This window comes from Centruroides vittatus, unplaced genomic scaffold (assembly GCF_030686945.1).
Source record: "Centruroides vittatus isolate TY-2023 unplaced genomic scaffold, ASM3068694v2 contig_958, whole genome shotgun sequence".
NCBI lineage: Eukaryota > Metazoa > Arthropoda > Arachnida > Scorpiones > Buthidae > Centruroides > Centruroides vittatus.
Window position 1 is genome coordinate 1,659,842 of NW_027122637.1, and position 26,749 is coordinate 1,686,590.

The following is a 26,749-nucleotide window of genomic DNA, read 5'->3' on the forward strand; positions in this document are numbered from 1 at the left end:
GAGATTGTAATTAAGTTATGTACGATAGCGAACAAAGGGGAATAAATTTATTTTTTACTTCAATATTATAAAGAAAATGTATTAAAGTTATTGTTATAAATATCATCTAATGGTAGTTACAGATTTTAATATTTAAATAAAGTATTATCGATTGAAATTCCTTATGCCTCTATTTATTTAATTTCGCTATAAAATGAACGTAAATTTAACAATTTTGTATCGTTAATTCCGAATGTAGCAATATTATTTTACTTTTCCATTCAAAATTTATTAAATTATTTAACTTATTTAGTTTAAATATTTCAAATTTAATTTTAAAACTTAAGTATATTTATTATAATACAGGTGTATACTTAAGAGAGATTGCTATTTCGTATACAATAACCTGTTAATACAATTATAATATTTACTTACCGTAATAAACTAGAATCTCTTCGTTTAATTATGCGTTAAACTATACTACGAAGTAATGAAATAATAAACAAGTGTTCTTATTCATTCTTTATTGGAAAATAACGGTCTTATTCGATTAGAAAATCAGATAAACAACCCTTGGAGTAACATTAAATGATGATTGTTGTTTAATCGACCAATTTTTCAACGGCCAGAATACAGTAAATATATTAAAATTTATCGCTAAAGCAAACAACATCAATTACTCTTTGAAGAATATCTCTTCATTCATGTAATGTAATAGTATAATTTAACATAATACAGTAGTGTTATTCAATGTTTTAATGTACGAAAGATATTTTTCGTATAAAAAAATTTAAATTTAAAAATAATACTCAATTTTAATTCTTCTACTCAACTAAATCTTCATTATTTTATTAATGCGCATTTATTAAGGTTATTATCAACAAATATATACATTTAAATTATTTATTTTTACAATAAATAATTTATAAAAAATTTAGAAAATATTTCATTTTTCTAGAAAATTTGTGTAATTATTAAATAAAGTTTAAACGATCAAATTTTATGATAATTTTCACTACTTAAAACATTCATTAGTACATTACTCTAACGAGAAAAATTAATAAATATTATCCCAAATATTTATTAATTTCTCTCATTAGCGAGTTTAAAGTATGCAAATATTACATTTATTTTGATTTTAGTCAAATATAAATTTTAAAATATCGGTTGGTGTTAAATGTAGATCTTCGAAGATCGTATTACCGAAATGTACGATCATGTGACCAGTACCGATCATCTCTCAAACGCCCCTCTTTCTATACAATTTTACAATCACATCGCTTCGGATGCGAATTTCACAATGAAATTATTTATTAGTATTTTATCATTATCAGGTAACGTTTAGGTTAATTAAAATTTTCATTTAAATTGTAATTTTGAATGTTTAAAGAGTTTAGAGAGTTAATATTTTCTGAACTCTTCATTTGTTTAGTTTTAACAGAATCGGCCATTAAAACTTGGACGGATAATACAAATTTTGATAATTTTAACAATTGGAATTTAAAGAGAATTCCCAAAGAAAGCGACGTAGCGATAATGACAGATAGTGAAATGGCAATATTTATGCCAAAATCTCTTATTGTTAAGGAACTGGTAGGTTAAATGAGTTTTCATCTTTAATCTACAATATTTATCTGTAATTACATAAATAAACTCAATTTTCTATCTTAGTTAATTTTGAATACTTATAGAATATTTATAGCGCAATAATTTCTTTAATCAAACATAATTATTGTATATTTAAATAAAATATTTTAGCTTTTGCCAGTTAATGGAATGTTAGTATTTCCAACTAATGGCGAAATGCGTCTTTCTGAGTCAAATCTTCCAAGTGAAGGTAAATGTAATGTTTTGTTTTAATAAATATTATAACTTATCTATCAATAATTTCATTTGTTTTATTTAATAAGACAATAATGTCTTATTAAATATAACACATTATTGCCTATTTTTGCTTAAAAGTTATAATAATATATCGTTATTTTAAATTAAAAGTTCGTCAATTAGTTGGTTACATTCTCCTCTTTTTTAAGATAAATTTATACGTAAAGAAATATTATGGATTTTAGATATAACTTTTATTGGAGGACGTTCCAGTTATTGGTACGATCCAAAAAATTGGAATGTTACATCACCTGAAGCGATTAATGTGGTAGGAGATAAAGATTCATTTCCAATCCCCCACTCGGAACAAGTGCCTTGTCAGCAAGACGATATTATATTTCCAATTGATACAACATTTCGAATACTTTTTGATGTAATTCCGTTACAGATGCGATCGATATCTATCAATGGAAAGGTATAGGTCTAGATAAAGAAGTTTTTCAAACTTTTCTTATTTGCAAAATAATATATTATTATTACTAATAACCATTTTCGTTTTTCTCATAAATTGGAAATGTTATAGCTACTTAGATCCTCTAATGTTAGAGAATTTCTGACGTCAGATATGGGTAAATTATTATTTGTTAATCCTCCTCAACTAACATTAACAGAAGATTTATGTAATAATCCATCCGGATGCGCTTGTGAAAATGATAAACCGCAAGTATGGATTGTATTTAATTATATTATATATAATTTTACATATTTTTTAATTTTTTAAATTTACTTTTATTAAGATTAAATCGAAAATTTGTATTCACGCTGCACCGAAATGTCCGAACCCGAAATGTGCGGATCCTATTACTCCTCAAGGTCATTGCTGTTCTATTTGTGGTAAATGACACTTTTTTTTGCAATGTCATTAACAGTTGAGTTTCCAAGATTAACTAAGATATTTATACGAATTACGAATAATTATGTAACTAAAATATACGTCTTAGAATAATATAAAATATATATTTTACATTAATTTATACTGTATATTATTCTAAAACGTATATTGAAGTAAACGTTTTATTGATATTCATTAAGAACTATTAAATTTAATATAAAACTATACGTTTATTAATAGACTACTCAGGCTAAATTCTTGTATATAATTTTAATTTAAAAAGTAATACTTTTATATCTTTCGAACTTGTGAAATTAATTCATACATATATGTGATTATATATAGAATATATATACGAGAATTCTATTAATAAACTTTTAGTTTCATATTAAATTAAGTAGTTCTCAATGAATGTCACATTTTTTATATTCTATTAATTTTAATATCATTTTTAAAACGTTTTTTCTTATATGAATAATTTATAATCTCTATATTTTTCTTTAAAAGCAAAATTCTAAACTAATCAAAAGTATTTTTGACATAAAACTAAGATGTTAAATTTAAGAATATATTAACGTAAAATACGCAATGATAATTGAATAAAATAATTAATTTACACTGAATTTTTTAGTCACTTGATAATGCCAATTTTCTAAAAACTGGTAGCGATAATTTAAATTAAAAACAAATCAATTTTTTTTTTAAATTTAAAAATATATAGTCAAAATCTTATGATAGCTTTTTATTGTAAAACAAATCAGTTATTGTCCATAGACGAAGTAAAACTAAAGAAAGAGATATACTGCAAATAGAATAAGTAAAATAAGTAGCTAAGTAAAAAAAAATATTGATATGATATTTGATTTCACATTTTGCAAACATTTTTTATAGCTTAAATAATCACGTTGACGTAAAAATGTAAATTGTAAGCTTTTCAGTTATCATTTTCGTTACATTTTACTACTTTTTTTTATGATTCTGGACTCTTCTAAAATCATCTCTATCGATCTTTCTGCCATTTTCTTAATTGAGATTTTTTTAAAATTGAATCTATATTTACTCTTCGTTTTTTGCGAAATCGGAGACAAAGGTCTCATCTGCATCTTTCATTGTAATAGCCATCTTTCACTTTCTATTATTTAGTGTATATATATATTATATATATATATATATATATATTTTTTTTTTTTTACTCGACTATTTCACTTTTGTAACTAATTTAATTCTAAACAGAAGCTCATTTGTTAAGAGTAAAAACTGCTTTATAAAATTTGCATCTTTATTTTATAAGATAAACAAAGATAAGAAACAGCTTTTTCATTGCTATGTAATTTATGCTCAAATTTTAATGTAGTATAAACTTGTTTTAATTTTAAATCGTTATGAAAATTTTAAAATTATTTTTAGTTATTTTATGAATAACTTTATTACATTTCTCGTAATACATTCTTGTAATTTATATTATAATAACCGAATCTATTGAATTTATTCCTTACTTTTGTCTGAAATTGCATTAATCAATTATTCGTTAGGTCTTCCATCTTCAAGATTTAGCAACTGTCGAAAAGTTTTAAATGAAATGTATATTATAGATATAAAAACTGCATATATTATAATCATATTTTCAGTTTTTCTCAATTCTTAAATTTCTTCCTATAATTAAAATAGTTCTTATCTGGCTTTGTCAATTCAATCATCTTTAAATATTTTAAATCGATTCGTTAAAAATATGAAGTTAGGAATTTTGAAAATGTAATTATTTTTATATACATAGGGTAGTGTACTCAATATACTCTATATAAGTATGTACAGTATATTGAGTTTTTTGTGTACAATTTAGTATTTAATATTATCACAATATAGGTAATATTATAAACGGCATTCGGCATTTATGTGGTACAATAGTACGCATCAAAAACCTTAGTAATCACAGGTTAAAAACTCCACCGTTTCTGAAATTTTCCAGTTTTGTATGTTAGTATCATGATACTTATTGGTTTCTATGTTATGTGCTGCATGAAACGTGAAAAGACAGGATAATCTTGCCAAATCTTTACCTCGATATTTAAAGAAGGTGCTGCTTACGTCTTCCTTCCATTTCCACGCACGGTTGGCATCTTCTTGCAGAGTTGCAAACTCTCTCAAAAATTCCGGGTCTTTGTCGGATTATTTATCTTAGAAATGGAATTTTCGACCTATGTTTACTAAAGTTTTTTATGCGGTATAGTATATGCTGTCTGCCATATAAATGAACGTGTTCTAACACCTTGTTTTATAAGAACTGGTTCTCGTGTCATCGGGTCTATATGACAAACGATTTTCGGACATTCGTCATATGGACAATGTTAACTCATTATAGCATATTCACTGTAAAAAATAAAACTTTTCTGCCTTAATAAAAGATTTTATGATGTTTTCTTTTAGCTCTCTGGAACGGATTCCTATTTATAACATGAGACATTTGACTTTCGTATGGATTACGTCGAGATTTCCTTTACCACAAAATAATTTATTTATTGTATTCCTTATCATTTATTTAGGATTTATTTGTTAGACACAAGTCAAATATTATTTTTCTCATTTGATTTTCATCTTCCCCATTTGACGTTTTTTAATATAAGTTGTTGATTTTCACATAATGAAAAAAAAATTATAGTTGACTTATAGGACCAACGAGAGGGAGGAGATGATGGAGTAAAATTCCCCGGGCCCTGGATTCATAGGGGCCAGGACATCATCCCACATTTTTTAACGCGTTATTGTAATATAAAATGCTTAACAATAACTATTGTCCTTTACTGTGTAAAATACTAATATATCCATAAAATACTCGAAATAAATTTTCAAATAATTTATTTACTTGGGGCCTCCCCAGATCAAGCAACATCCCTCGACGCCCCTGGACTTATAACATCTTGTGGAAATATTTGATGTCTGCTGTTTGTTTAAAAATTAAACAAATAATGTAAACATCAAACATTTTCTTAAAAGCAAAACAAGAAAGAAATTTAAATAAAAATAGACACTAAAACTTTGAAACTTCGAACAAGGTAAAAATCAATAAAGACGTAAAGAAAAAATAAATTTAACTATTGACACATTTGGAAATTTGAAACTTTTAATAAAAAGAACGAAATTAGAGTTTATGAGAATACGGAATTTTCTCTTCTTTATGAAAGCCAATAAGCTATTCGACGTTAAAAAAATAATTAAAATAGAAAATTCTTATTTGCTGAAATAAAGTGGCATAGAAAAATATCAAGTGTAACGAAATTATGTAGAAAAAAACTCGGAATAATAAATGAAATAATAAAAACATTTTGAAAAGAAAATTTGGAATTATTGGAATTATATGTGATGCTTCAGACAAATCATCAAATTCATTAAGTATAAAAATAAATGGGAAAACTTGTGATGGATGATAAAAGTTGAGAAAAATTGAAAAGGTAAAACAAGATATACATATATATACAAGAATACATATATACAAGATATACATATATAAACAAGAAATACATATATATATATAATATCTATACTATGTGTGTGAAAAATTCCTGAGAATATAATTTGTGTCTATACGCAAGTTTTGGGTGTATTATATTTTTTATTTAATTAGGTCTATGCAACTTAATTTGCTATGTGTTAAGAGCAGGACCGTCGAAAGCTTGTACGGGACCCAGAAGTGAAGTTGATTTTTTTTGTTTTTTTGTTTTTTTTTTGAATAAACAAAATACGTAAAATGTTTCCTTATTGATAAAAAGTAGTTTTAAAGATCTTATTTTTTATTTTAAAAATAATATTAATTTATACGGATAGAAACTACTACAGGCCTCTAAGGATCCTGGAAAAGTCACCAGCTCCCTCCCTCTCGATGGCCCTGGCTTAGAGTTTGTATTCTGACGTGATATATTGCGTCCCAGGCATGACAGAAATACAATATGCATTATATAAGTGTCTATCTTTTAATATATATTTTTCGTAATTTTTTGTATTTATATTCTGATCTTGCGTGTCAATCTTTCAGTCTTCTCAAAGAAATAACTTTAAGCCAGACAGCAATTTGACGCAGTTTTGTCAATATAATCTTAATTAAAGTCGTAGGGAGTCTATCATACAGCTTCTCTATGTCAATGTTATTTATATAGGCTACTGTATATTACATCCAGATTATATTATTTTTTTAAGTTTAGTGGTGTATTCTTTGTTTGCAGTTATTAGTCTAAAGGTCATTGTTATTTAATTGTCGTGTTCTTATTTTTAGTAAGACAATGAACAATGAACAGTCAAATAGTAAGTCTACTTCCATTTGTTTGTAGCGAAGATTTATTATACTAATTCCCAATTATTATTATTATTGTTCATAAATATTTATTTTTCAGTAACGAAAGTGAGAATTTTCTTAATTTTAAATGTAATTAAAACAGAAAATCATGACGCTTTTAAAATGGTATTAAGTTTAGGATCTTTAAGTCTATCAATAATGGCGGGTTTACACGGTGATAGTTTTGAGTCATGAGAACAACGATCGATAATGTAAGAGTGCGACAGTACGATAGTTTGATGTTTACATGGTGATAATTGACTATCACGACAGTTACTGTCATCAGTGCTTTTTTCAAATGGTCTGCCATCTTGTTAACGATAGCCTGTTGTCTACAAGATAACATTGTTAGCATACTATTACAGCAATGTCTGAAGTGCAGCTGGTTGCACTTCAGACATTGGTGATAAAATTATAAGTATAAAAATCAGAAATGGGAGGAAAAGAAGAAAAATGTGAGAAAATGCATACAAAGGTATACATTGGGTGCTTCTGAAACTCTCATAAGAGATTTTTGTATTAAAGATCGAAAAAGTTTTCATAATTTTTTACGTTTGAATGGAAACCCTATATTGTCTGTCTTTCATAAAGGAGTTATCCCTTATGGAAAACAGAAAATATAGGCCTAGCAGAGGCAGCAACGCTTCTTCAGCTGCATCCCTCTTTATTTTTAAAAACTGGCATAATTCTTCTTCCAGAAACGGGGAATTTTCATATTCTTCCAAAAAGGAAAAAAAAGGACGACATCGAAAGAGTTCGCCGTTGCAACTATCGCGATGTTTACACGGTGATAGTTTGACGTGAATATGAGATTCTCACTTTCCCAATAGCACTCTCAACTATCTCGTCAAATTTGATAGTGCGAGAGTGCTCTAAAGAAACTATCATGCGGTTTACGTGATGCGAGTACTGCCATGATAGTACTATGACAGTATCCGTAAATATTTAATATTAAAAAACAACAAAATTTCAAATAGTACTATCATGACAGTACTCTCTTGAAAACTATCACCGTGTAAATTCGCCATAATAGCCACAAACAGCGATGTTTGTGGCTATTATGTTAGAATTTTGTTAGAATTTTGTTGTTTTTTTAATATTAAGTATTTCATAACAATTATTAGAAGCATTTTATGTAAATTATAGTAAAATCATTATTTATAACTATATTTATAAAGGATTATTTTATAAACCAAATACTGGACATTCATTTTTAGCTTGTTTGTTATTCATTACAAATTTTTTCCGAATTACCAAGACAGAATTTTTAAAAGCTGCAATTTTAAATTACAAACCGAAAGTTTGTAATTTAAAATTGTCGTATAATAGATCCAACTTTTTCATATTTTAATGCTAAAAAATATTGTCATTTTTAATGCCAGAGTGAATAAATCAATATGATAAATTACATCCACGATGAACTATAGCCGAACTAACCATTAACCAGATTAAGAACCATTTTTCCACTAAATTATTTTCTACTTTTATTGCAGTTATCGGTTTACTGTAAGCGTTTTTATTTAGTCTTATATTTTTATTTGGAATTTCGAATATGTACTGTACAAAACTTTCTACAATCCATATGTGAAATAGAATCAAATGTTTGTATGACGTATACGAAATCGATGTAGCATTTTTATCATTGTAGTTTAGGCTACTTTCTGTTAACTGTTCGAGTATGGAAATATAAACATTTGCGTTGTATCCAGGCCAAAAGTCAGCATATTCTTCACTAAGCACTCTTAAAACAATGGTGAAATCTATCAATATTTCATCCTTGTGTGTTTGGTTTCGATGAGAGTCGTGCAGACTACTAGGTTTCCGGATGCAAGGGAAGATTCTATATTGAGATAAGAATAATAAATAAATACATTGAATACGTGTATACACTCAATGACAAAAAGTTATGTACTCTGATAGAATTGTCCGATTACTGCAAAACTCGGCATACTCCTATAGCTGTCTCAAACAGATATGTAAACTATTACAGTTGTGCTCCGATTGTACGTCGGGTAATCCAGTATTCTGTAAAAAGGCTCGCAGAAACTAATTATGTTTGAAATGTTTAGAGATGTTCGAACGCCGGACACGCCTCAAGACGCAGTCAAAGACATTGCACATAATTCACGGTGTTTAACAAAGACCGCATCACTGGAATACTAGAGGTAGAATGGCCGTTTTGCCTAGTTGCTTGTTATCGGGATTAATCTGATTCGACTGTCAGGAGGTGAATACCTGAAGGCACATATAGCCTACACGACGGGAAAATTTTGGATGCTCTAGACAGGTCACCAAAACAGACTAGTTCTAACACAAACAGTTCTAACGGCGTCTTTGTCCACCATCCAGACGCAGCTAGAAGTCTCGCTGCAAAACCCCGTCTCTTCCCGTACCATCAGCAGTCCACTTACTAATGCAAATTTACATGCACAGTGACCACTGCGTTTTCTACCATTAGCACTCCAACATCGTCGGATCCGTTTGCAGCGGTTCCGTGACAGAGAAGAGGTAGCATCTTTAACGACAGAACCTGGTTCCGTTTGGGAATAGACGACCACATGCAAGACCACCGGTAAGCGCTTCAATCTGTTGAGCGCATACTGCCCCCATTGTTGACGTGTTGATCTGGTAAGCTACCTCGTCTGACAGTCAGTCACTATCAAATAGTATACCGGGAAACATTGATGGCGCAGCGATATGTTCAAGAAATCCTGTGCCGTCATGTGTTGCAGCAATGCCACACTTTTCGCGGCAGAACTGCAAACAGCCATTTTTCGGCAACTCGGTGCACGCTGTTAGGGTTTTCCAGAAGTATCTTTGTCAAATTTTCACACTTCCTTGGCTTCAATCTCCGGGTTTCGTATTCGTATTCGTATTCTAGAGGCGTCTGCGGCTACTCAGGCCTTTACGCCGGAAGAGAACAGAGTGGGAAGAGTCGGCCTTATAGAAGACAGCCAATCCGAGAAGACAGAGGAGAGGTCACGGACGCGACCAAAGTCGGCCTTATAGGAGACGGCCCCCGCGAGAAAGGGAGATAGAAGTGCCTTCCGGGAGGACTTGGGGGAAGCTGGCCCCTATTCAGGCGTAATCTCCGGGTTTTATCGCCCATCGAACACTTATGGGACTCGATGGGACCAGCATCTATCATCTAAGAGTGGGAAGGATTCAGAGCGGCATTTGCAACATCTGTCGCAGGTAAGTATAGGTTTTCCAACTCTCCCAAATTCTCTGGAAGATTCCCAGAATTTTAAAAACTTGTTGAAATTCTCCCGACTACCGATTTGAGACCTGTCTCTCCCGTTTTTTCTCAACAAGAAAAAATCATAAGACAGATAGTCTTATGATTTTTTCAAATGTATATTATTAAATCGAGAATTAGTCAAGTTGTTGTTTTTGGAAACCACAATATTACAGGAAAAATAAAGAAAACTTTCTGAAAGATCCTCAAGAATAATCTTTATTTCTCCTGCCAGAATACCAATTCCACTTAGTAAACTGGCTTGCTCTCTGTGAGTTTAAAGGAAACGCATTGGAAAATTAGTTACATTATAACTACTTCTCGAGGAAACAAGTTCACTCGTAAGTCTTAGTCGACATTTCTTAGTCAATTCTGGATCGGCGTCGAAGAACAAATTTTTGTTTTTTAAAGCAAACGAAAAAATGCTGAAGTACGAGCGAAAACGACACAAAAATTTGGAATAAAAGAGAGTGAACAACTTTTCATAGATTCACAATAAAAGTAGGTATCAAAGTTTTTTTTCATGCTCATGCTGAGAAAATCAAATTCATACATCATTTTCATCTTAAGATAGTTGAAAATATGTTCGAGTTCCTCTGATATATGGATTTAGCTAGCATTTATACTCAAATCGGAATCTAACGAAGATTTGTGTTTTTTAATAATAAGGAATGCATGTTCTTTGGTAATATTAGGTAGTGATTTTGCTTTCAAGATTGTCTCTCGGAATATTTTACTCCTGGAGTGATCACTCCTTTAGAAGTTGGTAACCCTAGGTTAGAATATAGTGTCCGCCTGCCTGTATGTCTCCATGCCGACCGTAACGCCATCTGTATCCAAAGCAAGAGGAAATCTTACAAAATACTAAATATTTCTTTAAATTGTATCATTGTTCCACAGAAAATTGTTCGTTTCTACAATATAGTAATTACTTATTATCATCGTCGTTACGTTTTCACTAATGAAGTTTCATTCGATTCCAACGTTCCCTTCTTTGTGTGTAACATTTTTTTGCACAAATCAATCGCCTTGTGCTAGTATATTAAAGAGACCGAAAGAGATTAGACATAAACTACTTTCACTGTTCTGATATGCAGCTTTTTTGTCAATGAATGTATTTTTGTATATTGTCGATCTTCATAGTTATCTTTCTCGGCCTTCTTTGAATAATATTCAAATTATTAGGTACAATATCTCACATAGCATATGTAGAGGATATTGCTATTGTCTAAACCCAAATTGAAAAGCAAAGGAAAACTAATTATTTTCATAACTCTTGTTTAGAAAAGGAACGAAGATTAATTAATGTTAACAAATCAGATTGTGGTATTTCGACGGTCTTTTAAGAAATTTGGATAAGTGTTTTTGTGGGATAATGGCCAAATGTAATATAATTTATAATTGATACTATTTTGTTATTTAACCAATGCTGTAACTAGCTTTTCGTGTGCTCTGTACAAGATTTTATTTTTGACTGCCTGTTTTTTGGGGAAAAAATATTAAAAAATAAATGCGATAGAAATAGTTGATTATTTTTTAACTTTAACCGAAAATGTTACGAAATCGAGCCCACAGCGGTAAAATTTAAAATTTGAAAATAAAAATATAATATTAATCATTTTTTGATACCCTACTTTAGTATTCCCCTTTGTCCTGGGCCCCATGTCTGTGCACCCATCGCACCTGCACTGCATTTAACTTATTTTAAAATTTCTCATGTTACATGGGTGAATAAAAATCTCATTTACTTATTTTCGCATCTAAAAATAAATATAATTATTTGTCTTTTTCGGTCTTTACGTTTAAACAATTGTTTTTATTCTGCATCAATTTGGATAGAGTTGAAAAGATTCAAATCCAATTCTTAAAAATGCTTTTCTAGTTGAGTCGTTCGGTTCTTGGCTACGCGATTAGATTAGAATCGAGTAGATTCTTATTAAAGTCAATCTTATTAACCCCTTTACATATTTAATTTAATCATAGTTTTCTCGAATTTAGATCCTCTAAACTAGGGTTGTCCAATTTTTTCTCCTAATAGGCCAAATTAAAAATTTACGTATATTCAGCGGGCCACAAAGATACCTTATACAAATTTATTTTTTTAAAAATGTTCAAAATGTGAATATCAAATTTTAATAACAAATATATATAATTACAAAAAACAGTATTATTTATTGATAGTAAAAAAAAAGAAATTATACTCACACAAAATAAAAATAAATGCGATTTTTGACATTGTCTTCCTTTTACAATATTGTCAATATCTGCTTTTATGGTACTAGTCTTAATTGTAAGAATGTTAATTTAATGGGAATCACTCAACCTATTTCTTTCAGAAGTTTTGATGTTTTTCATGCACGAAAAGAATTGTTCACAATAGTATGTACAGTACTACCACACACGCATAACAGTTTTCTAGCACGAATTACGACATCAAAGCGTATCCAGTGAAACGAGAATATTTTTTACAACATACTTTACCAAAATAAATGAAAATGTACCGAAAAATTTAGGGTGCAGTGGGCCGCATAAAAATATTAAGTGGGCCGCAGTACGGCCCGTGGACTGTGGGTTGGACATCCCTGCTCTAAATGAAAATTCAGAAAGAAAAATATTAAATTACCAATTGATTTGTTGCTTCACATTCTTCCAGGAAATGATTCTGTTGTAGAGTTTTCTCAAAGGCTAACATATACAAATAGGCTATGTAAACTTTATAAAAGCTATTTTTGTATGTTTAGACTGAAATAAGTATTGAGTTTATTTTCTGAAATTATATCAGCATGAAAATTTACGTTAATTACTTTTTGTTTCATATTTGTATACCCTAGATCGGGGAATTCCTTCCTATGTCAACAAAGAACTGCATTTAAAATAATATAAATAATCATAAAATTTAAATAATGTGAATAATGAATTTGCTTTTTTCCCTTCAGCTCAATGTGATAAGTTCTATGAATCATAATTATAATTAATGATGAGTTTAGAACGAGGATGAAGCATAGCCTATTTCACAACATTGGAAATTTTTCACATTAAGTTTAATTAAGAAATTAAGTATTTATTCTAAATTTACTTAAAACTGTTTAAAGAGAAGTTTAATTTATTTAATTAAGTTAATAATGAAAGCTATACATTTATTTATTAATTAATGTAAACTGATTAACTATAATTAAATAACAATAACGAGGCACAATAAAATCTTCTGTATTAATATAAATTAAATATATTGTAAATATATCATTTTTAGGGAAATATACTATTTTGTTGAAAATTTAAAATGAGTATAATATCAATATAACGTAAATTCGATATAATTTCAATAAAAAAAATCCAATTTCAAGAAATTTTAAAATATTATGCAAAAAATAATACTTTCTAATGTAAATAATACCTATTGTATGAGGCTTTAGATACTGTCCGATTTCATTGTATTCGTTCATTCCAACAATAGGTTTTAATTTTTGGACCAAACAATTATTATTATCTTAACTATCATTCATCCACAATGAAAGGAAATATAAATTGTTCTTTCCCAGTTGAGAGGAATATAAATTTCGTAAAATCGTATCATCGGCGTTGAGTTAGCCGTTAATAGCGAGGTTGAGGCCGAAGTTTTCAACGCGGAAACGTGTACGTCGGACGTTCAGCGCCGCTTTCCTGTAAGCCTAGAAGTTTGACAATTCGCTTGTGCCAGTAAATATAGGTGGCGTATGAGTCGACCAAAATGGCTGCCACAAAGGGTATAGCGTGCTTGACAATGTACGAGAGTTACCTGTGTGTTGTCTTTTTAATAACTTTTCTCTCTGTAGTCAAAACGTTTTATTCGCATTTGTATCCGACATTAATCCTAGTTGATTTCGTAGTTGTTTAAGTCACTATGATTACACTTTGTGACATTTTAGAATATGTGGCTGATCGAAAAAGATGTCTTACAGAAGGAGAGGAAATACCAAAACTGATAACTTCATATCTATCCAGCTCTTTCTCAGCAAACAATTCACTTCAGTTTCCCACAGCTAATTTTGCTGTGCTTAAAATTCTTTTATACAAATGTTTTCACTCTATCTAATATAGGCCATCGTCAGATTTAATATTATAAATGTTCCAAGATGGAACGTACCGTTTTCGAATATTTTACATATTTAAAATTCAATAAAATAATTTAACTTTAAAATAAATTGAAAGAAGTGTGTATATTAAATAAATAAATAAACAAATAAAACAGAAAACAAAGCTAAGTAAAAAGAAAAGATTTAAGGGTTTTTAAGTGTCATTCTTTTTTCTATTATATATTTCCACGCTGTTGGAAGCGCATTAGCATCCATGGCATTTAGGCAACGGTTTTTCATTTTAATTTTATAAATTTCCACTTTTTCCTTCTCCAACGCAATGGATGGAGAGTGCACCGTTTAAATGACTTTAGCCTCTTCCCATTTTACAATCGCTCCTTCAGTCTGTGCTATAATTGATAATATTGTGCTGTTGTGTCGTTTGTCAACGTTGTATCAAGTGCTCTTTTTCTTATAAAAATCGAGAATAATCTATAAAAGAGCACTTAATATCTGTAGCTTGCTACGGAACGATAAAGACAGCGTAAAAAAGGAAGGTAAAGCTGGGGTATATAAAATTCCATTTGAAAATCAACAGTTAGGAATCGAAAAAGATTATGTGGGTATGACTAAAAGAAACCTGGCGGTACGTCTGCGATAAGATACATACAGTTTTGACAAAGGACACAACACAATATTAGCAAGGGTGAACACTTTCTATTCTAACAAACTACTTTATACTCATAGCAGCCGCCTTTATGTAGTTCGCGCTAATACCACTAGGTGTCAGATCTATCGTTGGCACAAGCGAATAGCGTTTGGAATGTCGAGCATGATTCCACTGACATTCCAAACACCATTGTCAAACTTCTAGGCTTACAGGAAAGCTGCGCTGAACGTCCGACGTACACGTTTTCGCGTTGAAAACTTCGGCCTCAACCTCGCTAATAAAAAACTTTCTTTTAATCCGACTTCACTCGAGATATAACATCTGATCATCCTCTATCTCTTTATCCCTTTACTTTTAATTATCAATATTAATAGCATCGATGCCCCATATATAGAAATAACCCTTCAAAGTTTCAAAATTTTTGGCTTATCCAGTACTGAAATATAGGCTAAAACAAAAAGACGCCGACACAGAATGTTGTACGGTTTTTTTTTTTACATTTTTTGGCTCCTGAAGTCGAGAAATGCAAAAATACCGGGGGGTCAACATTTGACCGATCACAATACTTTTCCTTTTCTATAACAACCGGGAAAGATGAAATGAGTAAATTTGGTTTATAGTCTTACATTCTTATGTAAGTAATCTCGCTCTACAACAGTATAATTTGTTTATATCCTCATTATTTAAGAAGTTATTGGTTTTAGACTCAATTCCCTAAACTTAAAACACATTATTACAAGAAAATGATTTTTATTCTCAGGATCATCTATAATACTGGCATATAAAGAGGGTTTTATATGGAATACGATGAAACAGCTCTTCTTGATGTATATTAAAAAAGTAAATTTTGAATAAATTATTTTTTTAACATTAAAAGAAAATCGTTACATAATTAATGTACTTATTATTTTTTTAATTTTTCGTTCTTGCAGCCCGAGTTCCAATCTGTTCAAGGATATATATCAAAAACGTATGATGCTAAAATACAAATGATATTTACTGATGCGGGTCGTGAAAAAGGACTTGCTGCTAATTTAGCAGGAAATATTCATGCTTATTTACAACAAGGTAAATAGTGCATTACATTATGATAATTTCTTTATTAAAAATTACTTCACAGCTTAAATCGATGTAATTATTAAATTAAATATTTCAAAACATATGGTCTAAGGTTACACGAAATCGTAGATTTATAGATTTCGGAGTAACATATTCACTAACATACTTTTCGACCACACTATTTCGTTTTCCTATAAGAAATCCGCTTTCATTCATTGTGTCAGTGAGTCTTAAGACCAATATAACTTTATTTACACGTACTGTACATAGATTACTTTTGTTATAGGTTTATTTTTCTTGAATATGTTTTTTATAAAAAGATATTTAAACGTGGAGTAAAATTGAAGATTAATATGTCTTTACTTAATTACGTGGTATTTATACTTTTCGATTCATAATCATATATAACTGAATCAATTTAACGTCTGCTTCTGTATATGTATATGCAGAAGTCCCTCGATTTAATAGACTACAATAATTGGGAAAGGATATCTGCTATGTCGACTGTCCGTTAAATTGGCTGTAATCTAAAAACATATGGAGTGGTCACAATTAAAGAGTAGGTATTCGGAGCTCTTTCTAGAAAGAACTATTGGATAAATTTCAATGAAATTTGGTATATGTACTGTCCTGAGTATGTGGTATCGATTTTCGAAAAAATTTAATTTCAAAATTCTGCCGCTAGGGCAAAATTTGGCGTTCCTGTCTCTTTAATGTGCACACTGCGTACGTTTTCTAACGAATTTCAGATATAAAAGGGTTGCAAAAAGTTCTTCACAATTCTTTGACAGGTAATACAGGTAACTAAGTCACGGTATTCATTTTTCCAGATCGTAAGTTACTTCTTAAACTTTTCTATCAACGAAACAGCAATGCCAGCTCGGCATTTATGAAATTTTAGCGCTTAAAATGTTATGAAGTGGGTCCTCTGACTATTGAAATCTTAGCAAAATGATTTGGCGTTTTGAGAAGACTGAAACTTTTCTTGTAAAACTAGGATTGGATCGCTAACCGATTGGACATCTGAAAACGGAAGACGTTGTTACTGCATTAGCGGAGTAACAAATGAAAAATTCTTGTGGCAACAGTAGTACACATGCAATATCATACCTTTAGAAACGCGCTGTACGATAGTATGGAAAGTTCTGCAAAAAATCTTGCAAATTTATTCATACAAAATATCCCAGAGTCAAGAATTAATTTACTATAGTAATAAAAAGCGGAAAACGTTTGCCGTGACATTTGCAACCTGAATGATGATTGATGATACATGGTAAAATCTGTGAAGCAATAAAGATCATTTTCATTTGCATGATGATATGAACATATGCAACTGCTGTGTTTGGTCTGACGAAAATCTACAAGTTCACCAACAAATTCCGTTCATTCACCAAAAGTAATGATTTGGTGTGATTTCTCAGCATCCTTTACCATTGCTCCTTATTTTCTTAAAAGAAAACTCTAGATCTGGGCTAGTGACATGTTTTGCTAATGTCGCTTGATACAAGATATGTTCAAAACTTCGCCATTTCAGCACTGCAGCAAAGAAATTGTCTGAACACCACGATCTTTATGCAAGATGCACCCTACAATACGGCTTAAATATGTTAAACTTATTGCAACAACATATTTTTCACAAAATTGAGTAGCCGATCAATAATTCAACATGATGGCCACCACGATCACCAGCTCTGAACTCCTTTGACTTTTGGTATATATTACCTAAAGAGCCTCGTTTATTAAGGCAATGTTCCCAACGTAGCTGTCTTAAAAGACAAAATGTCGCATGCTCGACAAATCCACGCAGACCGTCGAGTGTGTTTTGCAGCGAATACAATTTTTAGAACAAGGAGATGAAAGACATACCTTTGCAAAGGTATGGCTCTGTCGTTCATCTCCGATTACAAAACTTTCGTCAATTCGTCAATTCCACATTCCATTTCTATAACCACATTTGTAATTGAAATGAAATTATCGCATTTCGTTTTCCAAAATTCGTTAGAAAACGTGCGTAATATGCGCATTAAGGAACAACAGCACAAAACTTTTTCCTATCGGCTAAATTTTGAAGTAAAATTTTTTCCGAAAATAAAAATCGTTCGGATTCGATTCCTGGATCGAGAATCGCCAACTCCAGCGAGCCATCCCCAGAAATATTTTCATGAGCGTTCTGTCCCAGAATATGTTGGATCCCGTCCTTCAAATCAAGTCACCCCCATTATAGGCCTGGTGTGTGAAGACGAATTCACGACAGGTATGGAAAAATACCTCTTGATGCGCGTAAGACAGAAAAAGCCAAAAAATAAAAAATTCATCAAAAAGTTGCGCATCTTTCTCGGCTATTAAGAGATTTTTATTTTAAAAATAACCTTTATATTATGAATCATACTATTAATAAATAAAGTGTTTGGCGCCATCTCTTAAGAGATTTCATTATAAAAAATTTTTATTATTATTAATTTTTATAAAATGGCGAAACGCTGAGGGAATAGATAAGTTTTATAAAAAAATGGTAAATGCCTATAACGAGTAAAGTCGTCATTTAAATCCGACCCCTCTCGAGATATGACACATGACACCCCTGTATCTTTCCACCGTCTCGATTTTTAATTAATCACCAAAATTTAATAGCATAAATGCTCCTTATATACAAGCCACCGTGCTCAATTTCGTTTCTTAATTATCACCCCCTCCCGAGATATTAAACGAAATAGACGCCAAGACACATACACACATATATCCACGGAATTTTTTCCTTCTTTTTACTTTATTGGTTTCGAGGTATTTCAAAACTTGGAGACTTGCAAAACAAAAAAAAAAAAAACGCGGATGGTCAAATTTGACACGATTCCAATATTTCCCCTTGTTTTGTATACATAACCCACAGTCGGCTCCTAAGCTATCCATATCTAATCTGGATTTTAGTGGTGTCTTGCCCCTGTACATCATACTTCTCCTGATAACAGTCGAGTTATGCCGATCATCTATCTAACTCCGTTCTCGAGAAACTTTTGAATTGAAAACACGAGACCTCCGGTCCAGACCAGAAGTTCCTGTATAGACCACCTCCGGTCTCTACGCTTTTCATATTTGGTCTCGATTTTCATCTATCTAACTCCGTTCTCGAGAGTAACGAAGGACAAACAGCCAGTGGGAATATATTGGTCTGCAGTTTGAAAATTACCTCTTTTCAGTGAAAAAGCTCTTATTCTTGTTGATAGTTGATAGTCTAAATATATATTTAATTGCACATTAAATTTGTAGGTATACTTAGATAAAAAAAAATTTTTAATATTTTTACACTTTTTATTTTTGGCCAAATAATGTGATGAATATATTTAGATTTATAACTTTGTTATGACATTTTAATGAGTTAGTCTTACTTTACCTGGCCGTTATGTATTAATGTAACAAGGGGAAGTATTGGAATAGTGTCAAATTTGACCCACCAAGTTTTTTTTGCAAATCTCCATGTTTTAAAACCCCTGAACCTAAAAAAAGTCAACAAAATTCCGTGGATGTGTGTGCTGGCGTCTATTTCGTTTATCTCAGGAGAAGTGAAGATTAAGAAACGAAATTTGGCACGGTAGCTTGTGTGTAAGGGGCATTGATACTATTAAATTTTCGACTACTCGAGATATGACATACGACCCCCTCTATCTTCCCACCCCATAACCTATAACCACCAAAATTTAATAGCATTAATTCCCTTAATACACAAACCTACCTTTCAAAATTTCAAAAAATTTCGACAAAAAGCACAGGAGTTATTAAGCTTTCAAAGAGATGAACAAAATTCGTGTCCCCCACACAATCCAGACATACAAAGAAAACCCTCGAAATTTTTGCATTTCTCAACGTTTGAAGATCCTCTGATTCCAAACATGTAAAAATCTTGGGGGGTCATTTTTTGACCATATCGCCATACGTTCTCTGTCATATATAACAAAGCCGAAAAACTAAAAGTGTCAATCGTCTATTTTATATTTCTTCTTTCTCGGCGATCGTTTGTCAAAGTCCACTGGCTACTTTAAGTAAAACTAATTTATCGTGTATCTCAAAATGTTCACAATTTATTTCTTATGTGTTTTTATATTAAAATAAAATACTAAAATAATAAAATTTCAAAATTTTAAGATATTGCTGATCTGAAAATGTATAATTTAACGTCTGCTACATTAAAAGTATCATCAAACTGGTATTCTGGTGACGATGTTATCCCTCCAGTTTCACAATCTTTGCAGGGATCAGGTAAGAATAATTTTAAAATCACTACTGTAATTTTTAATTTATTCCTTTGCCTTAATTTTATCATATTTTATTTTCTCTCGTTTATTCTAAAACCATTTTACGATTTTTATTCATTTTTCATGCATGCAGTTACACACATTTATTTATGTTTTTAAATTTCAGAATCCTTTTAACACTTCTTTAAGAAAGATTATCAAAATTAAACATTTTTTTAATTAAGCATTAACGCTCATATGTTAAAATCTATTTTCATATTAGTCTTAAACATCTTTCTGTAGTCTCTCACTGCATCCAGGTCGATCCGTATAAATAGTGAGGCCAATATTAGAAAATTTTAAGATATATTTAAACTGTTATAATGTATTTGAAATTTCCGACATTTCTTGCGAAATTAGTAATATGTAGTTGAACCTTTCTACCTTGAATCTCACGGGAACGAGAAAAAAAATCGAGATAGACAGGTTTCGAGATATATAGGTTCCTATGCAATCATAACATTTATGGACATAGAGAAGGCCTTCGACAACGTGGACTGGAACATAATGTTCAGATCACTGATGAACCTGAAGGTAGAGTACAGGGATAGGCGAATACTATACCAGCTATACAAGAATCAAACTGTGGTTACAGGAAGAGAAGAAGAAGCCAATATAATGAAAAACGTAAGACAAGGTTGTGGACCATCACTACTATTGTTCAACGTATACATAGAAGAGGCAATGAAAGAATTCAACGCTACTAATACAAAATGTATAAAAGTGAACGGAAAGTTGTACAGCACAATAAGATTTGCTGACGACATCGCAATGATAGCGGAAGATGTAGACGATCTACAGATAGCTCTTGAAAATTTAAACGAACAATTTAAAAGATAATTAATTCAACTAAATAAAGATGAGAAAAAACGCCAGGTGTTGAAATGTGTGGCACTTATTAGTGTTTAGGAAACAATTTAAAAGACGTGGGATGAGAATAAATAGGGGAAAAAACGAAGATAATGAGATGTTCGAAAAAAAGGAACAAGGAAGAATGAACGTCTATTTGGACGATGAAAAAACAGAAGTCAATGAGTTCACGTACAGTACCTAGGAAACATAATTACCTCAGACGGAAGGAGTGAAAGAGATATTACAGCAAGAATAGCCCAAGCAAAACAGGTATTCTATAGGCAACGACATACGTTAACATGGAAAAATATATCAATAGATGTTAGGAAGCGATTCATTAAGAGTTTCATCTGGAGCATAGCATTGTACGGTTCGGCGACACGGACACACTGAACAGCGGAGAAAAGAAAACTGGAGGCCTTTGAGATGTGGTACTGGAGAAGAATGGTGCGAGTGTCGTAGACGGAGAGAAAGAAGAATGAGGATGTTTTGGAAGAAGCAACAGAGAAGAGACAGATTTTGAGAACGATAGCGAAAAGAAGAAATGACATGATTGGTCACCTAATTCGACACTCGGAATGGATGAATGTTTTACTGGAAGGAAAGATAGAAGGCATATGGGGACGTGGGAGACTCAGAGTGGAATATCTCGACGAGTTATTACGAAAAAGGCCTTAGTAACAGATAAAACAGCTAGCTAAGCAAAGAGAGAAGCTATAAGACTGCACACATCCATGTTTGCCCACCAACCATTGGTTGAGGAGAAAGTACTTCTTATTGCATCTCTCTCTAAGTTCGATTGGAGAAAGATACTATATTTATGCTATTGTATTTTATTAATGCAATAGCAGGTACAGTACATATCTGCAATAGGTATAAATAAAATATTTTATACATACCTTAACGGAAATAGTTTCTCAATAGTTTGATGCCCGACTTTCTTCGACTAATAAGACACAAGCCAAACTCGTAGCCGATCGGAGAAAAGCAGCATTAATTGCAATTATGTATTATATTGTAATAGACGTTTATTAGATACGATTTAGACTATCAAAATGTAGTCTCTGAGCTTTAAATTTGTAATTGACACTTCAGTCCATAATTTGAGATGTAGATGTTTGTGGAAGAATATTTGAGATAAACATGGAATATATATTGCATTTAGGCCGAAAATGCAGAGCGGAAATAAATTTCGAGTTGAATCTGTTTATAAATACAGTTAGAGATTTTTGAGATAAAGTTTTAATGTGTGTAATGTAAATATATATATACACAGTAGGCATATATTTAATATGTAAAGAAACTACTGTACTTACGACATCCAAACGAAAGCACGTTGCCAAATTTTGAATTGCTGAATCATAGTCTTTGTAGACTATGGCTGAATTCTTCATTACAGCTTTGGAATTCATTTGGTTCGACTTTTCTTCACTTACATATTAAAAGGCAACTGTTACCGTCTGCTTTTAGTATTTGTTTTATAAGTTTGTGTATAAAAATAAACTTATTTTTGTTTTGTTTGCGCATTTTTTTTAAAAAACTAGGACATAACTTATTTAAATGTGTTCTTGAAATAAAGATTTTATTTTTAACAAATGAGGAATTTATACGACTTATATTGTGTTATATTGCGATTGGATGAAAGAAAACTGACGGCAAGCTGAACAATGCAATAATGAATGCTAATCATAAATCTAGATTATTGGGTTTATTGGATCTAGGCACCAAATTTTGCATTTTCGCAGAGAATAAAAGAGTTATCCAGTCCTGGTAGCTAAGAGTAAATCGGTGGCGGGCTAAATTAATAAATGAAGGCAAGATGAGAAACTTGTATAGGTGTATAAATAGGCCAGGTATTGGTATGATTGCCTAGACCAGGGGTGGCGAACCTATGGCACGCGTGCCCAAAGTGGCACGTAAGAGAAATCATCTGGCACGTAATGCATCATAGGATGATTGAAAAGGACAGAAATCATTTCTGTTTATCACCTGATCATCCTCTTTTCAATCAGATTTTTTACATTTATTTGAATTAAAGCGTATTCGTTTAATTTCTTTAAATGTCATTATTCGAAATCTAAGACTTTGGCACGCATTAACATCTTTAAAGCTAAGTATGCTTACAATATGGCACGCGGACTCAAAAAGGTTCGCCATCCCTGGCCTAGACGAACACCTTCAACTTTATCATTTTAATTTTTCCGCTTTTCCAAGCTCGATGTAAGCGATAGTTGTTAATTTAAAATGTTAAAAATAGGTTTACATTATCTAATAATCCAGAAACAGAAGGGTTGGACACACAACAAAAAATTAAAATGTTATAGAGAGAACAAGATTATAACAAATGCGTAGTATTTTTCTATTTTCCAGCCAGCCCTATTAGTTACAGTCCACCTGTCAAAAAGCAACAGTAGTCTAAGTTTACGTGATGAAAGATTCTATGGGCAATACTGCACTAAACTAGGGCTATTATAATTCGTAGGTGACTTAACATCCTTACAATCTTACGTAGCAACAGCACTGGAGTTATTAGAATGTATGCAGTATTGTACTTAATTCGTAGGTGACTTAACATCCTTACAATCTTACGTAGCAACAGCACTGGAGTTATTAGAATGTATGCAGTATTGTACTTAATTCGTAGGTGACTTAACATCCTTACAATCTTACGTAGCAACAGCACTGGAGTTATTAGAATGTATGCAGTATTGTACTTGGACCGCCTGCCATTCATCAGTACGACCAAAGAAAAAAAAATTTCCTGATACAACTCTTAAAGAAGCCATAGAAACTTTTTAAACTCTTTCCGCCCTGTGGGAGTGTGGGCACTAAGAGGACATATTAGTAAGCCCCTTATGGCGACGGCCGGATGGCCGAGCGGTCAAGGTGGCAGCCAACCGCTCTGGGGGACCCGGGATCGAATCCGAACGGGTCGATTAATCCCCAGGAATTTTTCGGGGGTGGTCCGTTCGGATATGTCGGGCCCCGTCCCTCACCACCCGGTCGCCCCATTGTGGGCCTGGCCGAACCCATAATGGGCCTTCTAAAAGAGGCCCTCTTAGTGCCCACAGGGCGGAGAGTTAAAAAAATAAAAAAGGGGCCTTATGGCGACTTGTTTATACGGGCTGCAGCCCTTATGGACAAGTAGCCATTGTAGTACATATGGTATCTGCAATACTGTATAAAAAACTCATAGCTTATAACATGTATTCTTAATAATAATTAAACAACTAAATTGTCAAATTTTTTATTAAATTTTTGTCTTATTGCAGCTGGTAAAACCGTAGGTATCATTTTGGCAATTTTTATTGGAGCAGCTATTTTGCTAGCATTGTTTATGATGTATAAAAAAAGAAGGTAAGCAGAAAATATATCGTAGAAATTTATTAATTAATATTATTATAATGTAGTTAAGTATTCTTAGGATACCGGGATTTGCTTTTGCACGATTCGATTCCGACGGCAGTAGAATTGAAGTAGAATTGGGAACTACTCCTCACGAGATGTTAGATCCTTCGTCGTCATCCATTCTTCCTGTTCAGCAAGCCGAAGATAAAGGTTTTGATAATCCAGTCTACGATAAATCGATGACATCGTTGGTAAATAAATTTTAATTTAACGAATTAAAATTTCGAAAATAATGTAATTGTGTATTAAAATATTACACGAAATTTTCAGGAAAATCAGTCGTACATAGAAGAAATCACGGAAGGCAAAATATCGAAGACAACCGAAACTCGAGAAAATCCTATGTTTATGGTTTTAGACGAAGATGGAGAAAGCTCCGATTTAGTCAAATACTAAATTAAATACAATCAAAACGTGTTTAATACTAAATAGATTCTTAATATAAAAATTTGCCTTCGATCAAACTCAAAAACTTTTTGAGAGTAAATTTTTATCAATAAAAAAATAATTAAATTTATGAAAAACTGAATATAAATTTTATGTGAACATTTAACAATATCAATTAAAGTCGCTAGCGCGATAAAATCTCAGCCTACGTCGTCAGACACCCATCATTTATTATGGGTCGGGGCTTTCTTTTATATTCTTTGTTCATACTGATTGACAGGGTTGGACTGGCTCACCTCGTTGGACAGTCATCAAAATAATAATTTAGTACAACATAACATAATAAAAATAAAACAGCAATAGTTTTAGGAATTCTATATTAATTTTATAACAAGAATCCCGTATTTGTTGCATTGTGTACGTTCGTAAAGTCGAACGAGTTAAACATTATTCTTATTTCGTTAGACTTTTCGACCGATTCGTTTATAACTAACTAAATGGCTGTTTCTAAAATCGAAGATATGAATGATGCTAGTGAACCCTTATCCGAAATATTTTTCTTAGATTGCTTCAGGTGGACAGTTATTTCTATCATTTCACCTTTTAATTCACAATTTAAACACTCGAGTAGATTTAGAAACATCGATATCGTCGGGCGCCATTTTCTTAACGAAATGAACTAATTCTTGCCTTCGTGAACTTCGTTAGAGTTTGGTTCGAAAAGTCATCACCGCAGAGCATGCGCACTGAGCGAAACTACTACTTTTTGACCGATTCGTTACTAACGCGTTTAACTCGTTCGACTTTGCGAACGTACCCAGACTCTACTCGAGATATGACACTTGACCCTCTCTACCTCCACATCACCTTGACTTTTAACCACCAAAATTTAATAGCATCAATACCTCAACACAAAAACCTTCCTGCAAAATTTAAGAAATTTACGACAAAAGCGGGCCAACAAAATCATGCCCCCACACCAACACTGCACATCCATAAATACCGAAGTTTTCGCATTACTCGACATTTCAGGGTTCCGAGTCTAAAATTATAAAAATCTTGGGAAGGAATAATTTTTTGACCGATTGCAACATTTCGTTGTGTTATATCAGAACCAAATAAATGATGATGATTTTTTTAATGTGAATAAAAGTTCTTGTATTTTTTGTTGAAAATTTTATTCATCAAAATATTCACCTTTACCTTCAATTACACTTTCCCAATGGGAGGCAGTTTAAAAATACCATTTTTAGCATTAAAAATTGAGTTAATTCCTCTTTTATAGATGCGTGATTTGTAAATTGTTTTCTATGAATATGATTATCCAAAGATAAAGTTTGGTACGCCTAAAGAGATAAGTCAGTAGAATAGAAAGGATGAAATAAAGTTCCCATCCCAATTGCATTATTTTGTTTCTTGAAATTTCTGCAATGTGTGGGTAAGCGTTTCTTGTAAAAAACAAAAACACCTCGACGATTCGCCAAAGATAGCTGTTTTAGCTTTAATTTGTCATGTACTCTTTGTAGTTGCTCACTGTACAAATCTCCTGCGAGGGTTTGACCAACTCGTGATGAAATAATACTCCTCAAAGTCCAAACACACAGTTTTTTTTTCAGAAATCATTCAAATAATCAAAAAATGGTATTTTCAAACTGTCCTCCTATTGAGAAAGTAATTAAATGTGAAGTTTAAAATAATTTTATTCATCAAAATATTTAACAAAAAATACAAGCATTTTTATTCACATTTTTAAAAAATTACATTTATTCGGTTACAGA

At 31.6% G+C, this 26,749-nt stretch overlaps 1 protein-coding gene across 2 annotated transcripts; it reads left to right on the forward strand.

The window, feature by feature from the left end:
• Positions 1-1,203: 1,203 nt before the first annotated feature.
• On the forward strand, positions 1,204-25,160 carry Amnionless (amnion associated transmembrane protein). 2 transcript variants are annotated; one of them, XM_067282536.1, is made up of 12 exons: positions 1,204-1,313; positions 1,412-1,572; positions 1,738-1,816; positions 2,049-2,278; positions 2,387-2,527; positions 2,601-2,697; positions 15,740-15,819; positions 15,912-16,047; positions 20,176-20,289; positions 24,449-24,533; positions 24,592-24,775; positions 24,855-25,160. In XM_067282536.1, the coding sequence occupies exons 1-12, from the start codon at positions 1,280-1,282 to the stop codon at positions 24,978-24,980; spliced, it is 1,467 nt and encodes a 488-aa protein (XP_067138637.1). In that variant the 5' UTR covers positions 1,204-1,279; the 3' UTR covers positions 24,981-25,160. The 2 variants fall into 2 exon arrangements, with proteins under 2 accessions (XP_067138637.1, XP_067138638.1); XM_067282537.1 differs by having other exon boundaries at positions 24,601-24,775; positions 24,855-25,158.
• The last annotated feature ends 1,589 nt before the right edge of the window (positions 25,161-26,749 follow it).

What these genes read in the sequence shown, in the direction of transcription:
- Amnionless (XM_067282536.1), top strand. Translation starts at nt 1,280, where the DNA reads ATGAAATTATTTATTAGTATTTTATCATTATCAG. An exon ending in GTCAAATCTTCCAAGTGAAG is followed by an intron (nt 1,817 to 2,048) that starts GTAAATGTAATG and finishes TATGGATTTTAG; the next exon opens with ATATAACTTTTATTGGAGGA. An exon ending in CGATATCTATCAATGGAAAG is followed by an intron (nt 2,279 to 2,386) that starts GTATAGGTCTAG and finishes GAAATGTTATAG; the next exon opens with CTACTTAGATCCTCTAATGT.